Source organism: Salmo salar, chromosome ssa04 (genome assembly GCF_905237065.1).
Source record: "Salmo salar chromosome ssa04, Ssal_v3.1, whole genome shotgun sequence".
NCBI classification, from domain to species: domain Eukaryota; kingdom Metazoa; phylum Chordata; class Actinopteri; order Salmoniformes; family Salmonidae; genus Salmo; species Salmo salar.
The window spans coordinates 45,782,201-45,807,350 of record NC_059445.1 but is presented as its reverse complement, the minus strand read 5'-3'; the positions used below and the strand labels follow the sequence as shown (position 1 = coordinate 45,807,350).

The following is a 25,150-nucleotide window of genomic DNA, read 5'->3' as shown; positions in this document are numbered from 1 at the left end:
AATCAAAATATATTTATATTTGAGATTCTTCAAGGTAGCCACCCTTTGCCTTGATGACAACTTTGCACACTCTTGGCATTATCTCAACCAGCTTCATGAGGTAGTCACCTGGAATGCATTTCAATTAACAGGTGTGCGTTGTTAAATGTACATTTGTGGATAGGTCAGTCAATCCGGAAAATGTAATGATCTTTGAAAGTTCCTTCAAGTGCAGTCACAAAAACCATTAAGCTCTATGATGAAACTGTCTCTCATGAGGACCGCCACAGGAAAGGAAGACCCAGAGTTACCTCTGCTGCAGAGGATAAGTTCATTAGAGTTAATTGCACCTCAGATTGCAGTCCAAATAAATGCTTCACGGAGTTCAAGTAACAAACATATCTCAACATCAACTGTTTAGAGGAGACTGCGGGAATCAGGCCTTCATGGTTGAATTGCTGCCATGAAACCACTACTAAAGGACACAATAATAAGAAGAGACTTGCTTGGGCCAAGAAACATGAGTAATGGATATTAGACTGGTGGAAATCTGTCCTTTGGTCTGATGAGTCCAAATTTGCGATTTTTGATTCCAACAACCATGTCTTTCTGACACACAGAGAAGGCGAACGGATGATTTCCACATGTATAGTTCCCACCGTGAAGGACAGAGGAGGAGGTGTGATGGTGCGGGGTGCTTTGCTGGTGACACTGTCAGGGATTTATTTAGAATTCAAGGCACACTTAACCAGCTTGGCTACCACAGCATTCTGCAGCGATATGCCATCCAATCTGGTTTGTGCTTAATGGGACTATCATTTGCTTTTCAATAGGACAATGACCCAACACACCTCCAGGCTATGTAAGGGCTATTTGACCAAGAAGGAGAGTGAAAGAAAAGCAGCCAGCAAGTGCTCAGCATATGTGGGAACTCTTTCAAGACTGTTGGAAAAGCATTCCAGGTGAAGCTGGTTGAGAGAATGCCAAGAGTGTTTAACACTTTTTGTGGTTACTACATGATTCCATATGTGTTATTTCATAGTTTTGATGTCTTCATTATTATTCTACAATGTAGAAGATAGTATAAATAAAGAAAAACCCTTGAATGTGAAGGTGTCCAAACGTTTGACTGATACTATGTATGTATGTGGCTGAAATGTTGGTTGTGTGATTTAAGTAGTGTGCCTGCTCCTCTCCCCACAGTCTCTGTAGAGTAATGTGTTGCAGCTTCTCTGGTGTTGGTCTGTGAGTTAGGACTCTGTCTCTACACTACAGCATCATATCCCCATAAAAACTTTATAAACGATTTAACTCCCCAGTCAGGGCCACTACAGGCACTGTAAGCAGGTCTGCAGGTTCAGTTTGCTCCTAGCAGAACTCGGCTAGGTGAAGTGAACATCTTTGCCTCGCATACTCCCTTAAAATATATTTGTTTGGAAAAGCGGCAATAGTACTCTTTGTCCATCTTGCGACGCCATAGCCAGTATACACTTCTTCAAAATAGTCTAAATTAATCTAAGATAACTCTGGAAATCTGTCATTAATTTTGATGTTCTTGCTGAGGAGATCATAGTCGCACAATTTTACATTTAACTAAGAGGTTTGCTGCCATATTTCTCATAACACAGTATATGCGCAAACTGTTTCGGATGGGAAGCATGCGGACGCTTTAAGTCAGCACTGTGTGAACCACTCTTAGCCACATGAAAGAGCAGCCAAATCACAACCTCCTGCTCCCAACAGGCAGTAAAACAGGTGAAATACCACCCACAAATGGCTGCAGTTACTGGACATTATTACCCCCCTGCTCCTCCCCCTCCAACCCCTCTCTCTCTCTCTCTCTCTCTCTCTCTCTCTCTTAGATCATCTGTTTTTTGTCTATCCTCTCAAATTCCTTTTCCATTACATAGCCCTCCACAGTTTTCACAAAAATACAGTATAGATACACACCACACAGAGAATCACACTACACACACTTAGTTCAGCACTTAAACCCTTTAATGCCAAAGTGGATCTGGTGAAATAGTAAGCATACCTACAGTAGAACCTGTACAAATGTCCTTCATCAGTCGTAACAGTGAAGCAAATTAGTTAAATCTGGAGAGATGGAAGGATAGAAGGATGGAGGGAGGCCGGAACACAGAGCTCAGTGAGGAGCCTTTGTCTCATGTCCCCTGAGGGAGGGAGGCCGGAACACAGAGCTCAGTGAGGAGCCTTTGTCTCATGTCCCCTGAGGGAGGGAGGCCAAAACACAGAGCACAGTGAGGAGCCTTTGTCTCATGTCCCCTGAGGGAGGGAGGCCGGAACACAGAGCACAGTGAGGAGACTTTGTCTCATGTCCGCTGATGGAGGGAGGCCGGAACACAGAGCTCAGTGAGGAGCCTTTGTCTCATGTCCCCTGAGGGAGGGAGGCCGGAACACAGAGCACAGTGAGGAGCCTTTGTCTCATGTCCGCTGTGGGAGGGAGGCCGGAACACAGAGCACAGTGAGGAGCCTTTGTCTTATGTCCCCTGAGGGAGGGAGGGACTCAGGAGGCCAGGGCACTGTGGAATGAGTGACAGATAAACAGAATAGGAGGAGAAAGAGAAGGATTGTGTGATTGTTTGCAGTGTGGCGTGTGTGTGTGTGTGTGTGGTGATGGATGATACTCAGAGTAGGGATCCATGCTGAGAGTGTGTGTTGTGGTCCTGGTGGACTGGGTTCCATGCTCCCTCTCCACTCATAATACCTTTTTTTGAAAGAGCAGAGAATGGAGCTTTACCCCTTCATTCTGCCCACTGTCTGTCCGGCTGCCCGCTGCCTGTCCGGCTGCTCGCTGCCTGTCTGGCTGCCCACTGCCTGTCCGGCTGCCCACTGCCTGCCCAGCTCCCAATCAGCCAGCCTCTGCAGCTTTGCACCACTTAACCAGCAGAATGCTAATGTGTAATTCCTTAAATAAATATCCCCTGATATATATAAAATAAATAATTTAGTAGGGAGGGTTGAACCCCATGACAGACCATGGGAACACTTCAAAGCCTTCTTTAATGAAACACACTGGACCAGCAGTGTTCTCTTCCTCTCTCTCTCTGAGATCCAGAGATATTCTGTTACAGTCAGCAGACCAAAGGGCATCGCTGCGTTACTGTGCCGACAGCAGGATCAAAGACTATGATGCAGGCTTCTGACGAACGGTAGTTGATTAATAGCTAGACCCGGCCGCTTCGCCACTTCACAAGAGAGAATCGCCCGGAATCGCTTTCGCTGTGTTCAATATGATCACATTCCTTTAGCGGGGTTGTAGATGTTTCAAAGTAAACGTCTCTCTCTCTCAATTTAAATTTAAATTCAATTTCTCTCTTATCAACATAGAGAAAGAGCCTTGGAAACTATAATATAGTCCATATTGAAAATGTCATTAATAGCATTAGGTTTTCCCTCTTATATTCATATTATAGCTCAGAACATACTGGTATCATACTCTCACAGCTATAAACCAATTGTTGTTTTCCTAGTGGAGGTTTTAGGGAAGACGTGTTTACTAAGATATGCTAAAATAAGGCCTCTGTTCGTCAACTCAGCTTACTGCTGTGGTTTGCCTCCTGGGACTCTGGGCCCTTAAACAATACAGAAACATTGTGTCTGCCCCATGACAATGTGTGTTAATTAGAATGTCAGACAGGATTACAGTTGGTACAATCACCGGCACAGCAATGATAATGCACTGTGTCTAATTACTGTAAACCTACTGCTGCTGCTGAAGGGAACAACTGCTGAGACTGATATGTACTGTAGGTACTGCTGGGTGTGTGCGTTTGTGGCTCAGTGTGGCTTCCTAATCATTGGAGATATGTATAGCTAGTGTGTGTATTGTATGTGTGTAAGAGATTTGTGTGTGTGTGTGTGATTAATATAGTCTCCACGTAGTTTCTATTTCCCTAGACTCTAATAAGCTAGTTCTTCTGATACATGCTTCCTCTGAGTGCTACAGTTTTGTGTGTGTTAAAAGGGAGAGGCCCAGGCCTATGGGTGATGGGTAGTGCTGTGGTCATAACCAAGTGGGAAGGTGGTATTTGCCACATACGACTGGGAAATATCCGCTTGAATGCCCCTCCAACTGGTAATTACTAGTGGGAAACTCGTCGATCATCCATGAGCTCCGACTTCTCCAAAATGCTGACTTCTGACGTGACTTACTAAGGAAATGACCTTGATAACAGCATTTCCAAGACAGTATTTATAAAAGCAATCTATTCGTATCTTTTTTTAACACTATCATTTGTTTACAAGCATATGATAGCTGTAATTTTAGTTTATGGTTGACGCAGCTTGTTGGCCATTAGTTGGCAATTAGCCAATGGGTTCAAAGCACGTGAACTTCACAACTGGTAATGACCATCTTCCCACTTGGTTATGAATGTAGCATTAGGCTCAGGGTGGATAAGGCTGAGGAATTAATTCATGTGACAGAGTGATGTTTGGGACATGACATGAGCTACTGATTATCATTGTGCTTGTGGACAGGGATTGCTCCAACACACATGCAATATAAATCTCATGTCATATTTCCTCTTTTCTCAGGCTCTCGTCTTCGTCAGGATGACTCCCCTCCCCGGATAGTGGAGCACCCTTCCGACCTCATTGTGTCCAAGGGGGAGCCAGCCACCCTCAACTGCAAGGCGGAGGGGCGTCCTGCCCCCACGGTGGAGTGGTACAAGGACGGGGAGCGTGTGGAGACAGACCGGGACAACCCCCGTTCCCACCGCATGCTGCTGCCCAGCGGCTCCCTCTTCTTCCTACGTATCGTCCACGGCCGACGCAGCAAACCAGACGACGGCAGCTACGTGTGTGTGGCCCGTAACTACCTGGGCCAGGCCGTCAGCCACAACGCCTCGCTGGAGGTAGCCAGTAAGTAATGTTCTCTGTCTGTCTCGGTGGTGGTGGGTCAAAGCCGTGTGGGTTGGTGTATCAACTACCAGAGACAACGTGGGCATGCTGATGTAAGTGATGGTTATCACTGCTTTATAACACTGAGGTCAGTGTTGTTAATAATTACAGAAATCAGTCATTCATTAGATGTCTGAACACTGAGCGGTGCTGTGGTGCCTGCCTGGTTAGGACAACTCTTAAAGGAGAAGTTGACTCAAAATCCAGAAAACTCCCAAGTGATTCTATACATTGAAACTTGATCAGTGGAGTTTGTGCTGCAGAGAATTCAAATAAGTGACTACAATTCTTACAGAAATGTAGGAACGTAATGATGATGAGAGCAGTTAGTCTGCTTTTGCGACCACTGAGATGTATCTGCCCACATCAACGGTCCTGAAAAACAAAAATGGAGGGGCACCCCTGATCCAGCTGGGCCAAATGGACAGTTATCGAACGAGTAAGTATCTAAACTTTTCTTTACTGAATGATCGCTTATCATCAACCTCTATGAGCGGGACCGTTAGTGAGTTAATGTTTTCACAATAGCCCCAAGCACTATTTAGTCTATGTTTATTCATCACAATGTTTTTGATGTATTCTATTATGCAATGTAAGGTGACACAATGTTTACTGCCTCTCAACCCCCCCCCCCCCCCCTGTCATAAATACAAAGGGCACATATGCTAACCTGTAGAGCACCTACGCCTGTGTCTTTATGATATGGTGCTATGGTAACAACACAATAAGAACACCTTGAACGCTAAGGATCAGGCTAGGCTACATACTGCCGCACGCATGCTTTGTCACTTTCTCTTCTCAAACGCACCTTTGTATTTTGGCACTGCGCCAGATCCAGTCCATGGAAACACAGTGGCGACAGCTGTGTCTTGTAGTATCCTTCGGGTTTTCCGTCCCCGTAGTTTCAAATGGCATATCTCGTTCACATGCATCGTCACTCAAGTGCTTGTTACACACACGCAGCGATGCAAGGTTGGCTGCAGGAGAATTTACATTGTATTTACTATTTTGAATTTCTACTAACCGTCTTCTGCATCTCTCCGTATCTTTTATCGGAAAACAGTCAAATCTGGGGCCTTCTTCCTTTGGTTTCCTGTATAAAGTGGAGCCAGGGACCGAACACCAGCTTGCTCTTGCTGCCAACTCTTTATCCACTTTTTGTAACTAACTTTACCTGCGATAAGCCTAACTCTATCATCTTTTGCACCAGCTCCTTCTCTCCCCCCCAAAAATGTAATCTGTGACATCAAGTTCCGTGTAAGGGCACATCTTTTAATCATGATTTTACTGGCAATGGAACAGAGCGAGGCATGCATCCAGCAATGACACGAGTCATGTGACCCCCCCCCCCCCTTTTTTTTACAGCTGTTTCATTACAGCACTACAAGGAGAGAGTGCAAACTCCACTGAACTAGTTTCAATGTATGGAATCACTTGGTAGTTTCTGGATTTTGGGTAAACTTCTCCTTTAAAGGACAATATTCAAGGTCACCAACCACAGGACCAAATGAGCCCAGACAAGAGCCTTGGACCAGAATAGACCGTGAAGTCATGCTCCCTGACAGTCTGATGGTGATGACAGGTCTAGCCCTGCTCTCTCTCTCTCTCTCCCTCTCTCCCTCTCTCGCGCTCTCTCTCTCTCCCCCTCTCCCTCTGTCGCGCTCTCTCTCTCTCTCTCACGCGCTCTCTCGCTCTCTCTTGCTCTTGCTCTCTCTCTCTCGCTCTCGCTCTCTCTCTCTTAGCCTTTGAAGAACACCCTGTGTTATGTCTTTGGGGGCAACTAAGGTGACTACAGCCCTGCCAGACAGAGAGAGAGCTTGAAATGCCAAGGTTTTTATGAGGCTGCATCTGAGCCTGCATAAACTTTACCTGGAGACACTTCAATGACACTAATAACTCAACTGGCCCCTTACTGGACAGTTGGAACAATCTGCAGAGCATGGCAGTCTACCAACCTGCCTAGACAGTTTATCTAGGCTGTTTATCCTTTTATCATGGTTGTTTATTTTCTTCCCTCCTCACGCGGGGTCAAACAAGGTGAAACACTAGCTTGCACTGTTGTAAAGTTCTAATACATGTATTCTCTCCATAGTAAATGTGAAATACACTGATTAATACACAACATTAAGAACACCTGCTCTGACCAGGAGAATCCAGGTGAAAGCTATGATCCCTTATTCATGTCACTTGTTAAATCCAATTCAGTCAGTGTAGATGAAGGGGAGGAGACAGGTTGAAGAAGGATTTTTAAGCCTTGAGACAATTGAGACATGGATTGTGTATGTGTGCCATTTAGAGGGTGAATGGGCCAGACACTAAATGTAAGTGCCTTTGAATGAGCTATGGAAGTAGGTGCCAGGCGCGCTGGTTTGTGTCAAGAACTACAACGCTGCTTGGTTTTTCATGCTCAACAGTTTCCCGTGTGTATCAAGAATGGTCCACCACCAAAAGGACATCCAGCCAACTTGACACAACTGTGGGAAGCATTGGAGTCAACATGGGCCAGCATCCCTGTGGAACGCTTCCAACACCTTGTAGAGTCCATGCCCCGATGAAATTAGGCTGTTCTGAGGGCAAAAGTGGTGGTGCAACTCAATATTAGGAAGGTGTTCCTAATGATTTGTACACTCATTGTATGGTCTAATTAGCAGTCCTTTTGGTTTTAAAATGATTTTCTATCTAGTTTGATCCTCTCTTCTGACTTCATAACTCCCTGTACAACCCCAGGGAGAGAGACCAGTGGTCCTCCTTGGTGTATTTCATCTGCCCTTCGCTGTCACTGAAAAAGCCTTATTATCAACTCCCTTTCCAACATTGAAATAACAGCTTCATTTTGGATACTGCGTTAAGTGCTAGGCTTTTTTCTCTTATTAGTCCTTGCTTATGGGCGTGTAGTGATAATCCTTGTTTCAACAATTGCTGGCTGTCTGACAAGTAGGGAGGGCAAAGTCAGGGTTTAGCATGGCTTATCTGGCGCTACAAACAAGTAGGAACTCCTACTCTCCCCGCAGTACCTCACTACCTGACCCCAGTCCTTGACTTATTCCTTTAAAGTCTTTTGAGTGATTCCTCACGAAACCCAGACAAAAAAAAATACCATGAGTCGGGGGATGTTCACGAAATGTAATCCATAGAATAGTCCTTTGGAGTAAGGATTGTTGACATACAGTTGCTGCCAAATATATTCACACCCTTGCACTTTTCTTTAATAACTCTCTATCTCTTATCAAATAAGTTACAAAAATAAACAAATACGTATTGGTCTCCACATCTTATTGGATTTCAACATTGCAGAACCAATGACATTTTTGTAAATGTAGGTTTACAATTTTAATTTAGAAAATAAAGACAAAAGGCATGGACAACATTATTTGCACCCTGGAGGTAGTACCTGGTTGCGGAATCTTTGGCCAAGATAACTGCCAACACGTGCTTCTTGTAGGCATCAATGAGCTTGCTGCACCTTTCTACTGGCAATTTGGCCTAGTCTTCAGCAGCAAACTGAGATAATGCTGATCTAATTTAATACTGATCTGATCTAATTCTTCAATGTTTGAGAGGTGTCCGACTGCTGTTTCGAGCTCTCGCCTTAGGTTATGGATGTGATTCAGATCTAGACTCTTCGCTGGCCACTCCAGAACAGTCCAATGTTTCTTCTTGAACCATTCCAGGGTGCTTTTGATGTGTGTTTGGATGACCCACAACCTTCACCAGAGATACAGTTTTTGGACACTGGGTTGAACATTGCATTCCAAAACACCTTGATAATAGAGATTCGTTTACATATTGGGACGTTGTATCGTTTTGAGAATATCGCAACATTATTTCTGCGTTAGTTGGCTGTACCTGCACCAAAAGTCCAGTATTTCTTTATCATAGCTTGTTTTCCATCTTCTTTTTAAATAGGGAGCCAATTTGTTTCAACACTTTTACTTCAATTTCTCATGTCTCTCTTGTCCCTCTGCAGCAGACATACAGTATGGTGAGCAATATGTTTGGACCATGGAATCTCAATAAATCACAGATAGAATTGTAAGAATCGTGAGAATCGCAATATAAATCGTATCGGCACTTAAGTGTCATGATAATATCGTATAGTGAGGTCCCAGGCAATTCCCAGCCATACTTGATCATCTGCTGATTTCATGATGTCTTGAACACATTCAAGGCCCCCAGTACCAGAGGCAGCAGAGCAACCCCACAGCAATATCGAACCTCCCCAATGTTTGATTGAAGGGAGGATGTTATTTTCTTTGAATGTTTCATTTGGTCGTTGGTAAACACAGGAAGACACCACTGCTGAAGGAGACACAAGAAACCCTGATTGAACTTCTCGAAAAACCCACCTAAACAAGCCTGGGGAAAATGTTCTGTGGACTAATGAAACAAAATTAGAGCTCTTTGGCAACGTGCGCAAGGCATCATGTTTTGTTTTGGAGTCCAATATTCAACCCATTGTCCAAAAACCTATGGCAAGATCTGAAAACAGCAGTTGGTGGAGGGCACGCCTCAAACATTGAAGAAACAGAGCAGTTTGGTGCTAAAAACTGGGCCAAATTGCCAGTAGAAAGGTGCAGCAGGCTTATTGATGGCTACAAGAAGCATTTGTCTGCAGTTATCTTGGCCAAAGGCTGTGAAACCAAATACTAGCTCCGGGTGCCAATCATTTTCTAAAATAAAATTGTCAACTTAAGTTTACAAAAATGTAATTGGTTGTGCAATGTTGAAAATCCAATAACAAGGTGTGGTGACAAAGTTTATTTGAATATTTATTTTAATAGCGTGACGTATCAAAACTGCACATTTTAGAGCGGCCATTTCAGCTCATGAAAAATGGGACAAAAAATTATACAAATGTCAAATATATGTCAATGATCTTTCCTCCAACGGGCTTCACACGTCGGGCTTCACACGTCGGGCTTCACACGTCGGGCTTCACACGTCGGGCTTCACACGTCGGGCTTCACTCGTCGGGCTTCACACGTCGGGCTTCACATGGAGGGCTTCACATGTCAGGGCAGGCATAACCACTCATCTAGCAAATAGCTGGGTTGATGTGGTGCTGTAACAATGTTTATACAGTATGTAATGTTACAATGCTTTATGATCGGTGCAGGGTTTGGACTGGGCCTGGCCTGGACATAGCTGTTGTTCACTGTTTCTAGACAGTGTAGTTTAGGACTCATTTATGCTTAGTTTGTTAATGTACCAGCTTGTTTTGTGGAAACTCTGCCAGAGTAATTCTACGTACTCTCTCAGATCTCTTGTTGAGGCTTATTGCCCTCTTATTCTTAACTGACCCAAGAACCAAGGTTATTTCGTGCAGCTGAAAAACACAATACAGTCCATGTTTTACAGCCACATAAAAAGACATACAAGAAACTGTAAAATCCAACACTCTTAGGATGTCAGATAAAGTTCTCTGTTTTGGATGTTTTATTTCACAGAATATGTTTCTCTCACATGTAACATGAATTCTCTCACACACTGATGCTTATATACACACGCATGCCTACTGACACACACAACCACACTCCTACTCACACACATTCACACTATGGCTATTGTCCCAGCCCTCCTGTTGAGTAAAAGGAATGTGTTTTTATCGAAGCTAATTTTGTGCAACCAGAGCTTAATAGTAACATCAGTGAATCCAGTTACACATTTATGCACATATTGGATCTTTGTACGATGGGAGTGGTCAGGTGACCTGTTGTAGTTGCATGCGATCTTCACATATAGACTGACACTGACCTACTTCAATAGCTCTCTGTTACTCCTGTCTTCTAGGCCTCTGCTCTCCCTCTGTCCCCTTGCCCCCACCCCCCAGCACCTAGGCCCCCGTCACACCCCCTTCCCCACTCATCTTCTCCTCCCTCGTTTAGCCACCACCTTTAACCTGATGCCTTAAAAGGAATGCATTTTGCATCATCATGATGATGTGGCCGGTGACACTTTGCTTCTTGAATGTCCAATATCTTGAAAACTTTTTGGGGATTTTGTCAACTTCAAAAAAAGTATATTTTTGGAGTGGGTTTTCAGTTTAAGTAGAGCCGCACCCAGCTCTCTGTGTCGCTCTTTTCAAACCCCTTGCCAGTGAAGATCATTTGTTTACTTGCCAGACTATTTGCCTTTGATTACCTTTTTTACAGCATCATCCATTACTTCAGTCAGTCCCCTGATGTATTCAGATCACTTCTTGCTGTGGGGTCCCCTCACATTCAAGGGAAAAGGCTAGAGATCCCAGGAGAACATGCTCCCGTTAGGCTCCCACAGCATGTCTCAGCATGTGTCCTGGGCCTCTCAGGGCTGAGCACGTCCTCCCTGTCCCAGAGCCGTATCCATAACAAGTCTTACAGAGGGGTCAAGGGTAGGTTGGGACTGTCAGAGGGCCCAGGGGTACGGTTTTTGAGATGTGACAAATGCATAATTTGCCATGACTCGTGGAAATGTGGTATCAATTCACACAAACATGTCTGCTTCACATCCCTATGGTAAAAACTCCAAAAAGGTTGGTGGACTTTTACTATAGGACCCACCTGCCATCCACAACAGCTGTGTGTGTGTGTGTTTGTGTGTCTAGTAGTGCACCAGTTTAGACTAAGGGTTTCTGTATTGCTAACAGGTGCCTGTGTTATTCTGTCAGAGTCTGCCCAGTGTGAGCGGTAAGTCCGTTGTGTTGCCCGTTAGGCACGCTTTCACCCCATTGTCCCCCCGTGAGGACTTTGTCCGCCTGCATGCCCAAAATACACATCAACCAAAAGTGTGTTTTTTTAATGGCCCTGGGGAGGGTGGTGGAATGAGCAGGGGCAGGGGGCAGAGGTTAGAGGTCAGGGGTGTCACAAAAGAACATTGTGACTTTCTTTTCATGCTTTGTGACTATAAAGGAGGAGAGGGGTGGTGGAGGGGACAAAGGGACTGATTCTGGCAGCAGGCAGGAAAGACAGAGAAGAGAGGGAAGCACTGATAACAGAGGACAGCAGAGATGGTGTGTTCCTCTCCTTCCTGGTGACAGGGATTAACGACAGTGGGCATGCCCTCACACTCCATCCCTGCCACAGTCACACTGGTTATCCATCTATCACCCAGCTACTTCCTGTGTCCGCTCCACTGACTCACTCTGAGGAGGTCAACTGCTGCCCAACAACAAACCTGTCTTTCTTTATGCTCTTTGTCCACCTGGGGAGTTTATTTTGGGATGTTGAGGTTTAAAGTTGAGCTAGAACAGAGGGACAGCTTGTAGAATCTAAACTGAGTTATTTCCTACTGATTCAACTCAAAGGGGTCCAACTGACGCAGGGGTCATCCGCGGGTCATTTCAGGGTCCAGGGGTCTCCCATATGTGGTGGAACAGAGCCCCCTCTGTCTGATACTCCTGAGTTTGGGCTGTAAGTGATGTGAGTCAACATGTGTTAGCCTAATGTGGTGGTATTTCTAAATCATATAACATTTTATTTGTCACTTGTGCCAAATACAACAGGTGTTGACTTTACCATGAAATGCTTACTTCCCAACAATGCAGAATTAAAAAGGAAGGGAAAAAAACGAAGTAGTAACACAATAAAATAACAATGTTATATACATGGAGTACTGGTACCGAGTCAATGTGCAGGGGTACGAGGTAGTTGAGGTAATTGAGGTAATACAGTATCAACAGTTGAAGTCGGACATTTACATACACTTAGGTTGGAGTCATTAAAACTTGTTTTTCAACCACTCCACAAATGTCTTGTTAACAAACTATAGTTTTGGCATGTCGGTTAGGACATCTACTTTGTGCATGACACAAGTAATTTTTCCATCAATTGTTTACAGACAGATTATTTCAATTAATTCACTGTATCACAATTCCAGTGGGTCAGAAGTTAACATACACTAAGTTGACTGTGCCTTTAAACAGCTTGGAAAATTCCAGAAAATGATGTCATGGCTTTAGAAGCTTCTGATAGGCTAATTGACATCATTTGAGTCAATTGCAGGGGTACATGTGGATGTATTCCAAGGTCTACCTTCAAACTCAGTGCCTCTTTGCTTGACATCATTGGAAAATCCAAAGAATTCAGCCAAGACCTCAGAAAAACAATTGTAGACCTCCACAAGTCTGGTTCATCCTTGGGAGCAATTTCCAAACGCCTGAAGGTACCATGTTCATCTGTACAAACAATAGTATGCAAGTATAAACACCATGGGACCACGCAGCCGTCATACCACTCAGGAAGGAGACGCGTTCTGTCTCCTAGAGATGAATGTACTTTGGTGCGAAAAGTGCAACTGAATCCCAGAAAAACAGCAAAGGACCTTGTGAAGATGCTGGAGGAAACAGGTACAAAGTATCTATGTCCACAGTAAAACGAGTCCTATATTGACATAACCTGAAAGGCCGCTCAGCAAGGAAGAAGCCACTGCTCCAAAACCGCCATAAAAAAGGCAGTCTACGGTTTGCAACTGCACATGGGGACAAAGATTGTACTTTTTGGAGAAATGTCCTCTGGTCTGATGAAACAAAAATAGAACAGTCTGGCCACAATGACCATCATTATGTTTGGTGAAAAAGGGGGGGGGGGGGCTTGCAAGCTGAAGAACACCATAACAACCATGAAGCACGGGGGTGGCAGCATCATGTTATGGGGGTGCATTGCTGCGAGAGGGTCTGGTGCACTTCACAAAATAGATGGCATCATGAGGCAGGAAAATTATGTGGATATATTGAAGCAACATCTCAAGACATCAGTCAGGAAGTTAAAGCTTGGTCGCAAATGGGTCTTCCAAATGGACAATGACCCCAAGCATACTTCCAAAATTGTGGCAAAATGGCTTAAGGACAACAAAGTCAAGGTATTGGAGTGGCCATCTCAAGCCCTGACCTTAATCCTATAGAAAATGTGTGGGCAGAACTGAAAAAGCATGTGCGAGCAAGGAGGCCTACAAACCTGACTCAGTTGCACCAGCTCTGTCAGGAGGAATGTGCCAAAATTCACACAACATATTGTGGGAAGCTTTTGGAAGGCTACCTGAAACGTTTGACCCAAGTTAAACAATTTAAAGGCAATGCTACCAAATACTAATTGAGTGTATGTAAACTTCTGACCCACTGGGAATGTGATGAAAGAAATAAACGCTGAAAAAATCATTCTGACATTTCACATTCTTAAAATAAAGTGGTGATCCTAACTGACCTAAGACAGAGAATTTTTACTAGGATTAAATGTCAGGAATTGTGAAAAACTGAGTTTAAATGTATTTGGCTAAGGTGTATGTAAACTTCTGACTTCAACTGTACATGTGGGTAGGGGTAAAAGTGACTAAACTGAGTAGAAGCAGAGTATGTGAAGAGTGTGAAAGTGTAAGGACCGATGCCAGAGATGAGAAGCAGGTAAGGGGAGTCAAGATTTAATAGGAACAAACAAGCAACAGCGTCAGCAACGGGTAACATAAGGACAGACAACAAACAATGCAGCAGCGGGGAACAGAGATGGGGAACTGAACAATATAGGGGAGGTAATAAACAGGTGATTGAGTCCAGGTGAGTCCAATAATACGCTGATGCGAGTGATGGGGAAAGGCAGGTGTGCGTACTGATGGTGGCAGGAGCATCTAATGTTGGGGAGCCTGGCGCTTTTGAGCGCCAGGGAGCGGGAGCAGGCGTGACAGAACCCCTCCCCCCTCTAGGGGCGCCACCTGGCATCCCACCTGGGTGAGCCTGATGGGCCGGCCAAGGCACTGGCGTTGGACAAACCGGCTGGGCGCAAAATCCTGACTAACCGGCAGGGGCGTGGGAGCCAGGCAAACCAGCTGAGATGTGGGAGCCAGACGACCCGGTTGAGGCGTAACAGCCTGATGATCCCGCTGGCACGTGGGAGCCTCATGAGCCGGCTGAAGCGTGGACACCTGGCGATCCGGCTGAGGCCTTACATGGGATGGGCGCCTGCCGAGCCAACCGGGACAAGAAATCCTCTCGAGCCATCTGGGGCGTGGAAGCCCGATGAGCTGGCTTAGACATCCCCGGTTCCATCGGAGGCAGCCCCCGGACCCGATGTCACCATCAACCCGGAACGTCAGCACTCCATGATGCTTCGTTAGATGGCTGCTGCATTCTGTAAGGACCGACGCCGGAGATGAGAAGCAGGTAAGGGAAGTCAAGATTTAATAGGAACAGACAAGCAACAGCGTCAGCACCGCATAACATAAGGACAGACAACAAACAATGCAGTAGCGGTGAACAGAGATGGGGAACTGAACAATATAGGGGAGGTAATAAACAGGTGAGTCCAATAATACGTTGATGCGAGTGACGGGGAAAGGCAGGTGTGCGTACTGATGGTGGCAGGAGCGTCTAATGCTGGGGTGCCTGGGAGGGGGAGCGGGAGCAGGCGTGACAGAAAGTGTGTGTGTGTGTGTGTGTGTGTGTGTGTGTGTGTGTGTGTGTGTGTTGGAGTGTTGAAGTGTCAGTGTAGTATGTGTGAGTGTGTGGGTAGAGTCCATTGAGTGTTCATAGAGCCAGTGCAAGAGAGTCAGAGCTAAAAAAAGGGGCAGCATTGCAAATAGTCCAGGTGGCTATTTGATTAAATGTTCAGCAGTCTTATGGCTTGGGGGTAGAAGCTGTTCAGGAGCCTTTAGGTCCCAGACTTGGCGCTCCGGTAGCGCTTGTCGTGTGGTAGGAGAGATTACAGTCTATGACTTGGGTGGTTGGAGTTTGATGTACTGTGCTGTACGCACTACCCTCTGTAGCGCCTCATGGTCAGATGCCAAGCAGTTGCCATAACAAGATGTGAGGCAGCCAGTCAAGGTGCTCTTAATGGTGCAGCTGTAGCACTTAGTGAGGATCTGAGGGCCCATGCCAAATCTTTTTTTGCCTCCCAAGGGGGAAGAGGTGATCTTTTTTTGTTGTGTGTGTGTTTCTGGTGTGAAGGATACATCTTGTAGATTACTGAAACTCTAATCGCTGGCCCCTGATTGATTGTTGTAAAGTCCCTGTAGGTTTGGACAGACTGGCCCCTGGCTGTTGTTTAATCTTACGAGGTGTGTGTTCTCTCACTCTTGGCGAACATGACTGTCAGTCAGTGATCAGACAAAGAGCAGGCAGAGGGGAGTATGGGTAACGGGAATGGAGGATGGAGGGAAATGTGAGATGACTGGTGATGATGTGTGTTAGTCAGAAGTGTGAACTGATCAGAGATAAAGCCTCTCATTGCTCTGCCCTTTTCTCCCAAATCAAATCAAATTGCATTAGTCACATGTGCCAAATACAACAGGTGTAGACCTTACAGTGAAATGCTTACTTACGAGCCCCTAACCGACAATGCAGTTTAAAAAAATACGGATAAGAATAAGAAACAAAAGTAACAAGTAATTAAAGAGCAGCAGTAAAATAACAATAGCGAGACTATATACAGGGGGGTACTGGTACAGAGTCAATGTGCGGGGGCACCGGTTAGTTGAAGTAATATATACATGAAGGTAGATTTAATAAAGCGATTATGCATAGATGATAACAACAGAGAGTAGCAGCAGTGTAAAGGAGGGGTAGAGGAGTGGGGGGGGGCAATGCAAATAGTCTGGGTAGCCATTTGATTAGGTGTTCAGGAGTCTTATGGCTTGGGGATAGAAGATGTTTAAAAGCCTCTTGGACCTAGACTTGGCGCTCCGGTACCACTTGCCGTGTGGTAGCAGAGAGAACAGTCTATGACTAGGGTGGCTGGAGTCTTTGACAATTTTTAGGACCTTCCTCTGACACCGCCGTGTATAGAGGTCCTGGATGGCAGGAAGCTTGGCCCCAGTGATGTACTGGGCCATTCACACTACCCTCTGTAGTGCCTTGCGGTCGGAGGCCGAGCAGTTGCCATACCAGGCAGTGATGCAACCAGTCAGGATGCTCTCGATGGTGCAGCTGTAGAACCTTTTGAGGATCTGAGGACCCATGCTTTTCAGTCCCCTGAGGGGGAATAGGCTTTGTTGTGCCCTCTTCACAACTGTCTTGGTGTGCTTGGACCATGTTAGTTTGTTGGTGATGTGGACACCAAGAAACTTGAAGCTCTCAACCTGCTCCACTGCAGCCCTGTCAATGAGAATGGGGGCGTGCGCTGTCCTCTTTTTCCTGTAGTCCACAATCATCTCCGTTGTCTTGAGCACGTTGAGGGAGAGGTTGTTGTCCTGGCACCACACGGCCAGGTCTCTGACCTCCTCCCTTTAGGCTGTCTCGTCGTTGTCGGTGATCAGGCCTACCACTGTTGTGTCATCGGCAAACTTAATGATTGGGTTGGAGTCATGCCTGGCCGTGCAGTCATGAGTGAACAGGGAGTACAGGAGGGGACTGAGCACGCTCCCCTGTGTTGAGGATCAGCGTGGCGGATGTGTTGTTTTACCTACCCTTACCACCTGGGGGCAGCCCGTCAGGAAGTCCAGGATCCAGTTGCAGAGGGAGGTGTTTAGTCCCAGGGTCCTTAGCTTATTGATGAACTTTGAGGGCATTATGGTGTTGAATGCTGAGCTGTAGTCAATGAATAGCATTCTCACATAGGTGTTCCTTTTGTCCAGGTGTGATAGGGCACTGTGGAGTGTAATAGAGATTGCATCATCTGTGGATCTGTTGGGGCGGTATGTAAATTGGAGTGGGTCTAGGGTTTCTGGGATAGTGGTGTTTGTGAGCCATGACCAGCCTTTCAAAGCACTTCATGGCTACAGACATGAGTACTACGGGTCGGTAGTCATTTAGGCAGGTTACCTTAGTGTTTCTGGGCACAGGCACTATGGTGGTCTGCTTAAAACATGTTGGTATTACAGACCCGGACAGGGAGAGGTTGAAAATGTCGGTGAAGACACTTGCCAGTTGGTCAGCGCATACTCACAGTACACGTAGTGGTAATCCGTCTGGCCCAGCGGCCTTGTGAATGTTGACCTGTTTAAAGGTCTTACTCACATCGGCTGTGGAGAGCGTGATCACACAGTCTTCCGGAACAGCTGGTGCTTTCATGCATGTTTCAGTGTTATTTGCCTCTAAGCGAGCATAGAAGTATTTTAGCTCATCTGGTAGCCTCGTGTCACTGGGCAGTTCTTGGCTGTGCTTCCCTTTGTAGTCTGTAATGGTTTGCAAGACCTGCCACATCCCACGAGTGTCAGAGCCGGTGTAGTATGATTCGATCTTAGTCCTGTATTGACGCTTTGCCTGTTTGATGTTTTGTTGGAGGGCATAGCGGGATTTTTTATAAGCTTTCAGGTTAGAGTCCCACTCCTTGAATGTGGCAGCTCTAGCCTTTAGCTCAGTGCGGATGTTGCCTGTAATCTATGGCTTCTGGTTGGAGTATGTACGTACGGTCACTGTGGGGACAACGTCATTGATGCACTTATTGATGAAGCCAATGACTGATGTGGTGTACTCCTCAACATCATCGGAGGAATTCCGCAACATATTCCAGTCTATGCTAGCAAAACAGTCCTGTAGCTTAGCATCTGCTTCTTCTGACCACTTTTTTATTGATTTAGTCACTGAGGCTTCCTGCTTAAATTTTTGGTCAGATTTGCCAAATGGAGGGTGGGGGAGAGCTTTGTATGCGACTCTGTGTGTGGAGTAAAGGTGGTCAAGAGTTTTTTTCCTCTGGTTGCAAATTTAACATGCTGATAGAAATTTGGTAAAACTGATTTAAGTTTCCCTGCATGAAAGTCCCTGGCTACTAGGAGCGCCGCCTCTGGGTGAGCGTTTTCTTGTTTGCTTATGGCAGAATGCAGCTCATTCAATGTTGTCTTAATGCCAGCCTCTGATTGTGGTGTTATGTAACCAGTTATGAAAAATACAGATGAAAACTCTCTAGGTAGATAGTGTGGTCTACAGCTTATCATGAGATACTCTACCTCAGGCGAGCAATAGCTGCAGACTTCCTTAGATATCGTGCACCAGCTGTTATTTACAAAAATACATAGTCTGCCACCCCTTGTCTTACCAGACGCCGCTGTTCTATCCTGCCGGTGCAGCGTATAACCAGCCAGCTGTATGTTGATAGTGCCGTCGTTCAGCCACGACTCTGTGAAGCATAAGATATTACAGTTTTGAATGCCCCGTTGGTAGTTTAATCTTCCGCGTAGGTCATCTATTTTATTGTCCAAAGATTGCACATTTGCTAGCAGAATGGAAGGAAGTGGGGGTTTATTCGATCGCCTACAAATTCTCAGAAGTCAGCACGCCACTTTTTCTCCGCCTCCTCTTCATGCAAATCACTGGGATCTGGGCCTGTTCCCAAGAAAGCAGTATGTCGGTCGTGTCGGGCTCGTCAGACTTGTTAAAGGAAAAAGAGGATTCTGTCAGTCCGTGGTGACTAATTGCAGTCCTGATGTCCAGAAGTTATTTTCGGTCATAAGAGACGGTAGCGGCAATATTATGTACAAAATATGTGAAAAAATACGTGCTCGTCACAGAGAGAGAGAGTGCTGTAATGGGAGAGGGAGATATGTATAAAAGGTGTCAGAGAGGGAGACATGGTTGAAGTCAGGCTATGGAAGGAATGACGACATAGAGAGTGAAGGGAGCAGGAGACGAGTGACAGAGATGTAGAGAAACAAGAAGTGCTGGCTCCGTCCGCTGTCCTTCATGGTGAAGAAGTGAGACTTCTTCTTTTGGGGACGCAGAGCTGAAGTGACAGAGCAGAGACAGTGACAGATGAAGTGTGTACTGGAGCCTGAAGCGTGACCAAGGGGTTGGGATACTGCCTGGTAAGCAGAAACACACACACACTGGGTCAGACTAGCGGAGCCATGCTGGAACTGAAGGGAGGAGGAAAAAGGGAGAAAAAACATCTATAACCTAGTTCCCATCCAATAAATGTCAGGCAGGACACTCAGCATATTTCTCTGCCTGCAGGAAGCCAGAGGACCCTGGGAAATGAACATGTGTCCTATTGACCTCAGAGAGTTGATTCAATCATGGAGCTCTTTATTGAGGTGAAGGGAAAGTCACGGACAGTGTACACTTAAGGTTATTGGGCAGAAGAGTCCGTTTTAGGGCCGCCATAAGAGGACAAATAAATGATGTTCTAGACCTAATTGGACAGTGTGCCATTTGAGAGATGGTTAGGCTTGCGGCAGGGTTTAAAGTTTAACCACAAAGCATCAGCTTTCCCTCTATGGATGAGGTAATGAGTCACCTAGACCCATAAATACCCACACTCTTACATGATACGCGTGTGTGTGTGTGTCTGTGTGTGTGTGTGTGTGTGTGTGTGTGTGTGTGTGTACATACTGTATATACGTGTGTGTGTGTGTGTGTGTGTGTGTGTGTGTGTGTGTGTTGTACATGTGTGTTTGCTGTTCCTTATGCGATGGCTCCATGGACACTAGATGAGGGATCAAACCTGTTGGGGTTGTATGATGGGGTCCTTTCTGATGGACACGGAAGAAAGACTGGCAGTCAGACATGTATATACTGGACCTCTCTTTGTCCCAGTCAGACCTTTTTCTTCCTCGCTCTCTCTCTTTCTGGAGGGTGTGTTGGTGAAACAAGAGCTGTGTGTAACCCAACACTGCCTGTCGATACACTACACCACATCCAAAGAAAGACACACTGGGCTTTGATGGGCAGGGACATGAGTTTTCCTAAAAGGATCAGATCGCTAGTGGGTGGAGGGGGAATGGCCATCATCTGAGAGAGAGAGAGAGAGAGAGAGAGGGGAGAGAGAGAGGGGGGGAGAGAGAGAGAGTGATGGGGGGGGGTGGGTAGGAAGCCAGCTCCCCTTGATGTGGATCTGAGGATATGTGTCATGCCAGGCTGGTTGATTGACAGATGGAGGAAGGACATCCTTCCACCTCTCTCTCTCTCTCTCTCTGTTTTTCTGTGTACTCCTCTTTGATTGTAATCTCTGAAGAGGGGTTGTATCGAGAGGAAAGGGGAGGAGGTCAGACTCACTCCATCTGTCTGTCCCACTCCATTAACTAATGCCTCCCCACTTCAAATGTCTGTCACTGTCACCAACGGCAACACCACTGCAACCTGACCACCAATCTCAGCCATTGTGCAAGCAGAATATTCATCCAACAGATTACAATACAATAGTATGGTACTGTAATAAATAAACGGTTTGTAATATTTTCTGCAGGTCGCTTGTATTTCTCAGCCATGGCTCTACATTTATATTTACGTTATTTAGCAGACGCTCTTATCCAGAGCAACTTACAGGAGCAGACTTTTCACCTAGTCAGCTCAGGGATTCAAACCAGCAACCTTTTGGTTACTGGCACAACAATCGTAACCACTAGACTACAGTACCTGCTGCCCCTATGTTCACTATGTTGATGTGAAGTGTTATTCCCTGAGGTGTGTGTGTGGATGTGGAGACACTGCCAACAAGCTGATTGTAAGTGCTCTCCAGTCTCCACTCACAGCCACTAAGGTGGATAAATTACAGTGTTTATTTTCATTAACTTGCGGCAGTTTGCCTGAGGTATGCGACCTCCGTGTTTCCTGTACAGTTTCCCACTACCCTCCTCTCCCATTAGTCCAGTCTTCCGATGTTTGGATCAATCACAGAACACCTTCATTAACATATATAACATAAACGGAGACGGATGGTTTGTGTGTGTCTGCGCTGAAACATACTGTCTAAATACATTCCTTTATATTCCCATATGCTCAACGTTTCCATTGAGCGGGGAGGAGGCCGACTCATATCAAAGCGCCAACACTTAGGGAAAGGGTGCTGTTGGCCATGGAGCCAGGCAGGGGGGAGAGGAAGTAGAGTATCTCTGAGAGGTGGCCATGTGGCTCTGGGCTGTGTGGCCCAGCGGCTGAAGGCTCAGAGCTGTTAGTCCTTATCTCACTGTGTTGTGTGTTTGCTTTTCTTCCTCTTGGCTAATGGCTTGTGTTTCTCTGACTTTCTATGGCTTGTGTGTGTTGAAATGAATGAAATGACAGCTGCTAGTTTGCAAGGAAGGAAGAACACGCCAAATGTATGTTTTCAGAAGAAGAAAAAGAATCACCACTCATTCATACATTAGTTGTTGCTTTTTGCGTGAATGTTAGGATGATCTAACAGCTGGGCGATATGGACCAAAATCCAAATCACAATAAAATGACTGAATTATCAGGATAAATCGAGCAATAGGTTTAGAACATTAATGTGCACCAATTTACATTTATTATTTCCTAGTGTAACCATGTACCCTGAGAGTCAGGAAGCACGTTCAGGGAGTGAATGCATTTAATAAATGAACACGTAACACAAACAGCGCACCGACATGAAACAGGAACAATGACGACTGGGGATGAAACCAAAGGGAGAGACATATAAAGGGCAGGTAATCAAGGAGGTGATGGAGTCCAGGTGAGTGTCATTATGCGCCTAACGCTGGTGACAGGTGTGCGCCCTAACGAGCAGCCTGGTGACCTAGAGGCTGGAGAGGGAGCCCACGTGACACCTAGGCTACATTAAAACTGCTAGTACTACTTTGAATGCTGTAGCTCAATTATCCCATTAACAATCACCTATATTGACAGACTTCACATTTCTCTTCACATTCAAACTTCACATTTTTCTAGTATAGGCAACTTATCGTTATTAACAATATCAGTAAAATGTCCTCAGTAAATGGTTGGTTTGTCGTGTTGATCATGTTTGGTTTATCTTCCCACCTCTAGATGATTGGTATACAGCCCACTGCTCACAGCCCAGCGCTACTGATATCCTATAGAAGCACAGGAGACGGGCTGTGGGGTCTCTGGGAGGATGGAGATACACACACACACACACACACACACACACACACACACACACACACACACACACAACCCCAGAGTAATGGGGGAGAATCTACTGAGTAGCAGAGATGCTTTTAGAACGTCTATTTCCTTTCCTCCTCTTCCTCTCTACTGTTGCTGTGTATCTCCTCTTCTGATGATAAATGGGCAGGCTTTGTGAATAGTCAATTAGCAGCACTGTGGGGGGGTTCCATACATTAGGAGTACAGAGCATACTTCTTTCAATGCGTATGGCTGAATGTGTTTTTTCTCCCTCTTCTCGTTTTTTGTGCCTAAATTTGGAGAATAAATTGCTGACGAGGAGAGAATGGAAGGCCACAGGGGAACGGGTGGAGGGAGAAGACCAGGCTGGTGCTCTGTGTGTGTGTGTGTGTGTGTGTGTGTGTGTGTGTGTGTGTGTGTGTGTGTGTGTGTGTGTGTGTGTGTGTGTGTGTGTGTGTATATATAGCTTCTAAACCATTATGTGTATCATGCTTGCAGATTGGTGTTAGAGTGTGTTCTCTGGTGCCTTTGAGAGATAGAAATACTGTCACATTCAATAGCCCATTCCAAACATATAGGGAGAAAACTAACACCAAAATAACTTGGCTTGACTCCTGCTCTTAGCTGGTGAGAATGGCAGAATGGGATTGGCTGAACAGGTTGGCCGTGCCGTGCGCTGTGCATCTGGGGCCCCCTTAGCAGATGTATAATGCTGGCTAAACCTCCATCCCTTTAGCATGTTCTCCTTATGTCCACAAACCCCAGAAGACTTCTCTACTTTCACATCTAATGAAGGAAAAAATCCCTTCCTGGCTCTCAGCTTGTGGCCCCTCGATCCATCACAGAGGCTAATGTATTCAGCTCTAATTGTTATCTCTGAGACAGTCTTAATCCTGGACCCGCTGCTCCTGTCACCAAACCTTATTTATGTCCAAAGCATTGTCCCCCTTTTTTTTTGCTAAATTGCAATTTTTCTATACACTGTCGTCGCCTCTTCCTCTCCTCTCTCCTTTCTCCTCCCCCTTAATTCCTTCCCTGAATAGTGTGCTAGCGAAACCCTGTCGCCTAGAGATGGCATGACAAGCTCACAGGAGAAAGACAGACAGATATGGGGAGAGAAGGGTGGGAGGGAGGGGAAGGTGGGTGAAAGAGAGGGGTGGACAAAGAGAGAGAGATGCAGCAGCAGGCAGGGGTCTGGTCAGTGTTATCAGTGCAGGCAGGCAGAAAGCTGGAGCCTGTGGTCCTGATAGGTAAGGTATCCCAGCCTGGGAAGGCCCATAGCACAAAGAGCCACTGTAAGCCACAGTGATACGGGCCGGGTGTGTCTCTCCTTCCCCATTCCACTGGAGCCCGCTCTACAGATTAGACCTGAGGAAAGGAGAGAGCATAGTCACTGTTACAACCTCACTCTGTTCACCTACTGCGTGATGCTGTGAAATAATGTCATACAAAAACATCAGAGAAAAATAATAAATACAAATTATTCTATTTACTGAGGGAAAACTCTGATCCCTCTGTATCCTTCATGGCTTACATTTCGGGTGTCCCCATAGGATAACCCTTTTTGGTTTCATGTAAAACACTTTTTGGGTCCAGGTAGAACCAACTTGGTTTCCATGTAAACCCCCTGTGGAAAAGGTTCTACATGAAACCCAAAACGGTTCTACTGTGGGGACAGCCAAAGAACCCTTTTAGGTTCTAGATAGCACCTTTTGTTCTATGAGTATATACTGGGTGAGAGTCAAGCACAGACAAGCAGGCAAACAGTATCTGATCAAATGCAGCCAGCTATCAAATGCTCCAATATTCACTCAGGCTGTGGGTTTTGGCACTGCACACCAATCAGAGCAGAACATCTGTGAGTGTGTGCTCACCTGCTCCAGATTAGTCACAGTTTCATAGGAGTGTGACAAGAGGCTGTTACATGGGAAAGCCTGCTTGTGTACAGACTGGGCCTGCTGTGAATGTGATGAGCTATTTCTGAACCCAAATAATTTGACTGGATTTGTCAATGCGCTACTGGAGTAAACATATGGAGGACACAATGGGAGTTACTGACACAGCGATACTGCTCTGGTGTTTGCATGTGTAGCCTAGTTTACCTGGTCAATGGGATAGCATGCAGGAATTTCAATCAGACTGAATGCTATGAGCACTCACCTATCTCTGTTTCTTTCAGCATGGTCATCCTACCCCCCAGTGGCGGGCTGCCCAGCGGCTGGGGATACTGTTTGATCAGGTGTTTATGTTTCTGCCTGATTTATGGGTGTGGAGGTAAGATAAGAGCCTGCCAGGCAAGCATGCTGTGGTGCTGTCTGTCAGGCAGCCTGAGAGAAATGCCCTGGCCTTGTGTTTGCTGAGGTGTTAGCCATATCCATCCACTATCTGTCACTGCCCCGAGTCCACACACAGCATGGCCCCTAGTCTACACACCAGACTCAACCGTCAACACCACCCCACTGTGAACCACTCCCCTTATCACTGGACAGGGTCAACACTATCTCCCTGGGGGTCAAAGGTCATCTG

General features: G+C 45.8%; 1 protein-coding gene across 1 annotated transcript in view; it reads left to right on the top strand.

Annotated features, from left to right (window-relative positions):
* The window catches only part of LOC106603264 (roundabout homolog 1), a 218,000-nt gene that overhangs the window by 92,217 nt on the left and 100,633 nt on the right, over positions 1–25,150 (top strand). Inside the window, 1 exon segment of the mRNA XM_014196673.2 lies at positions 4,540–4,866. Coding sequence (XP_014052148.2) covers positions 4,540–4,866 — 327 coding nt within the window.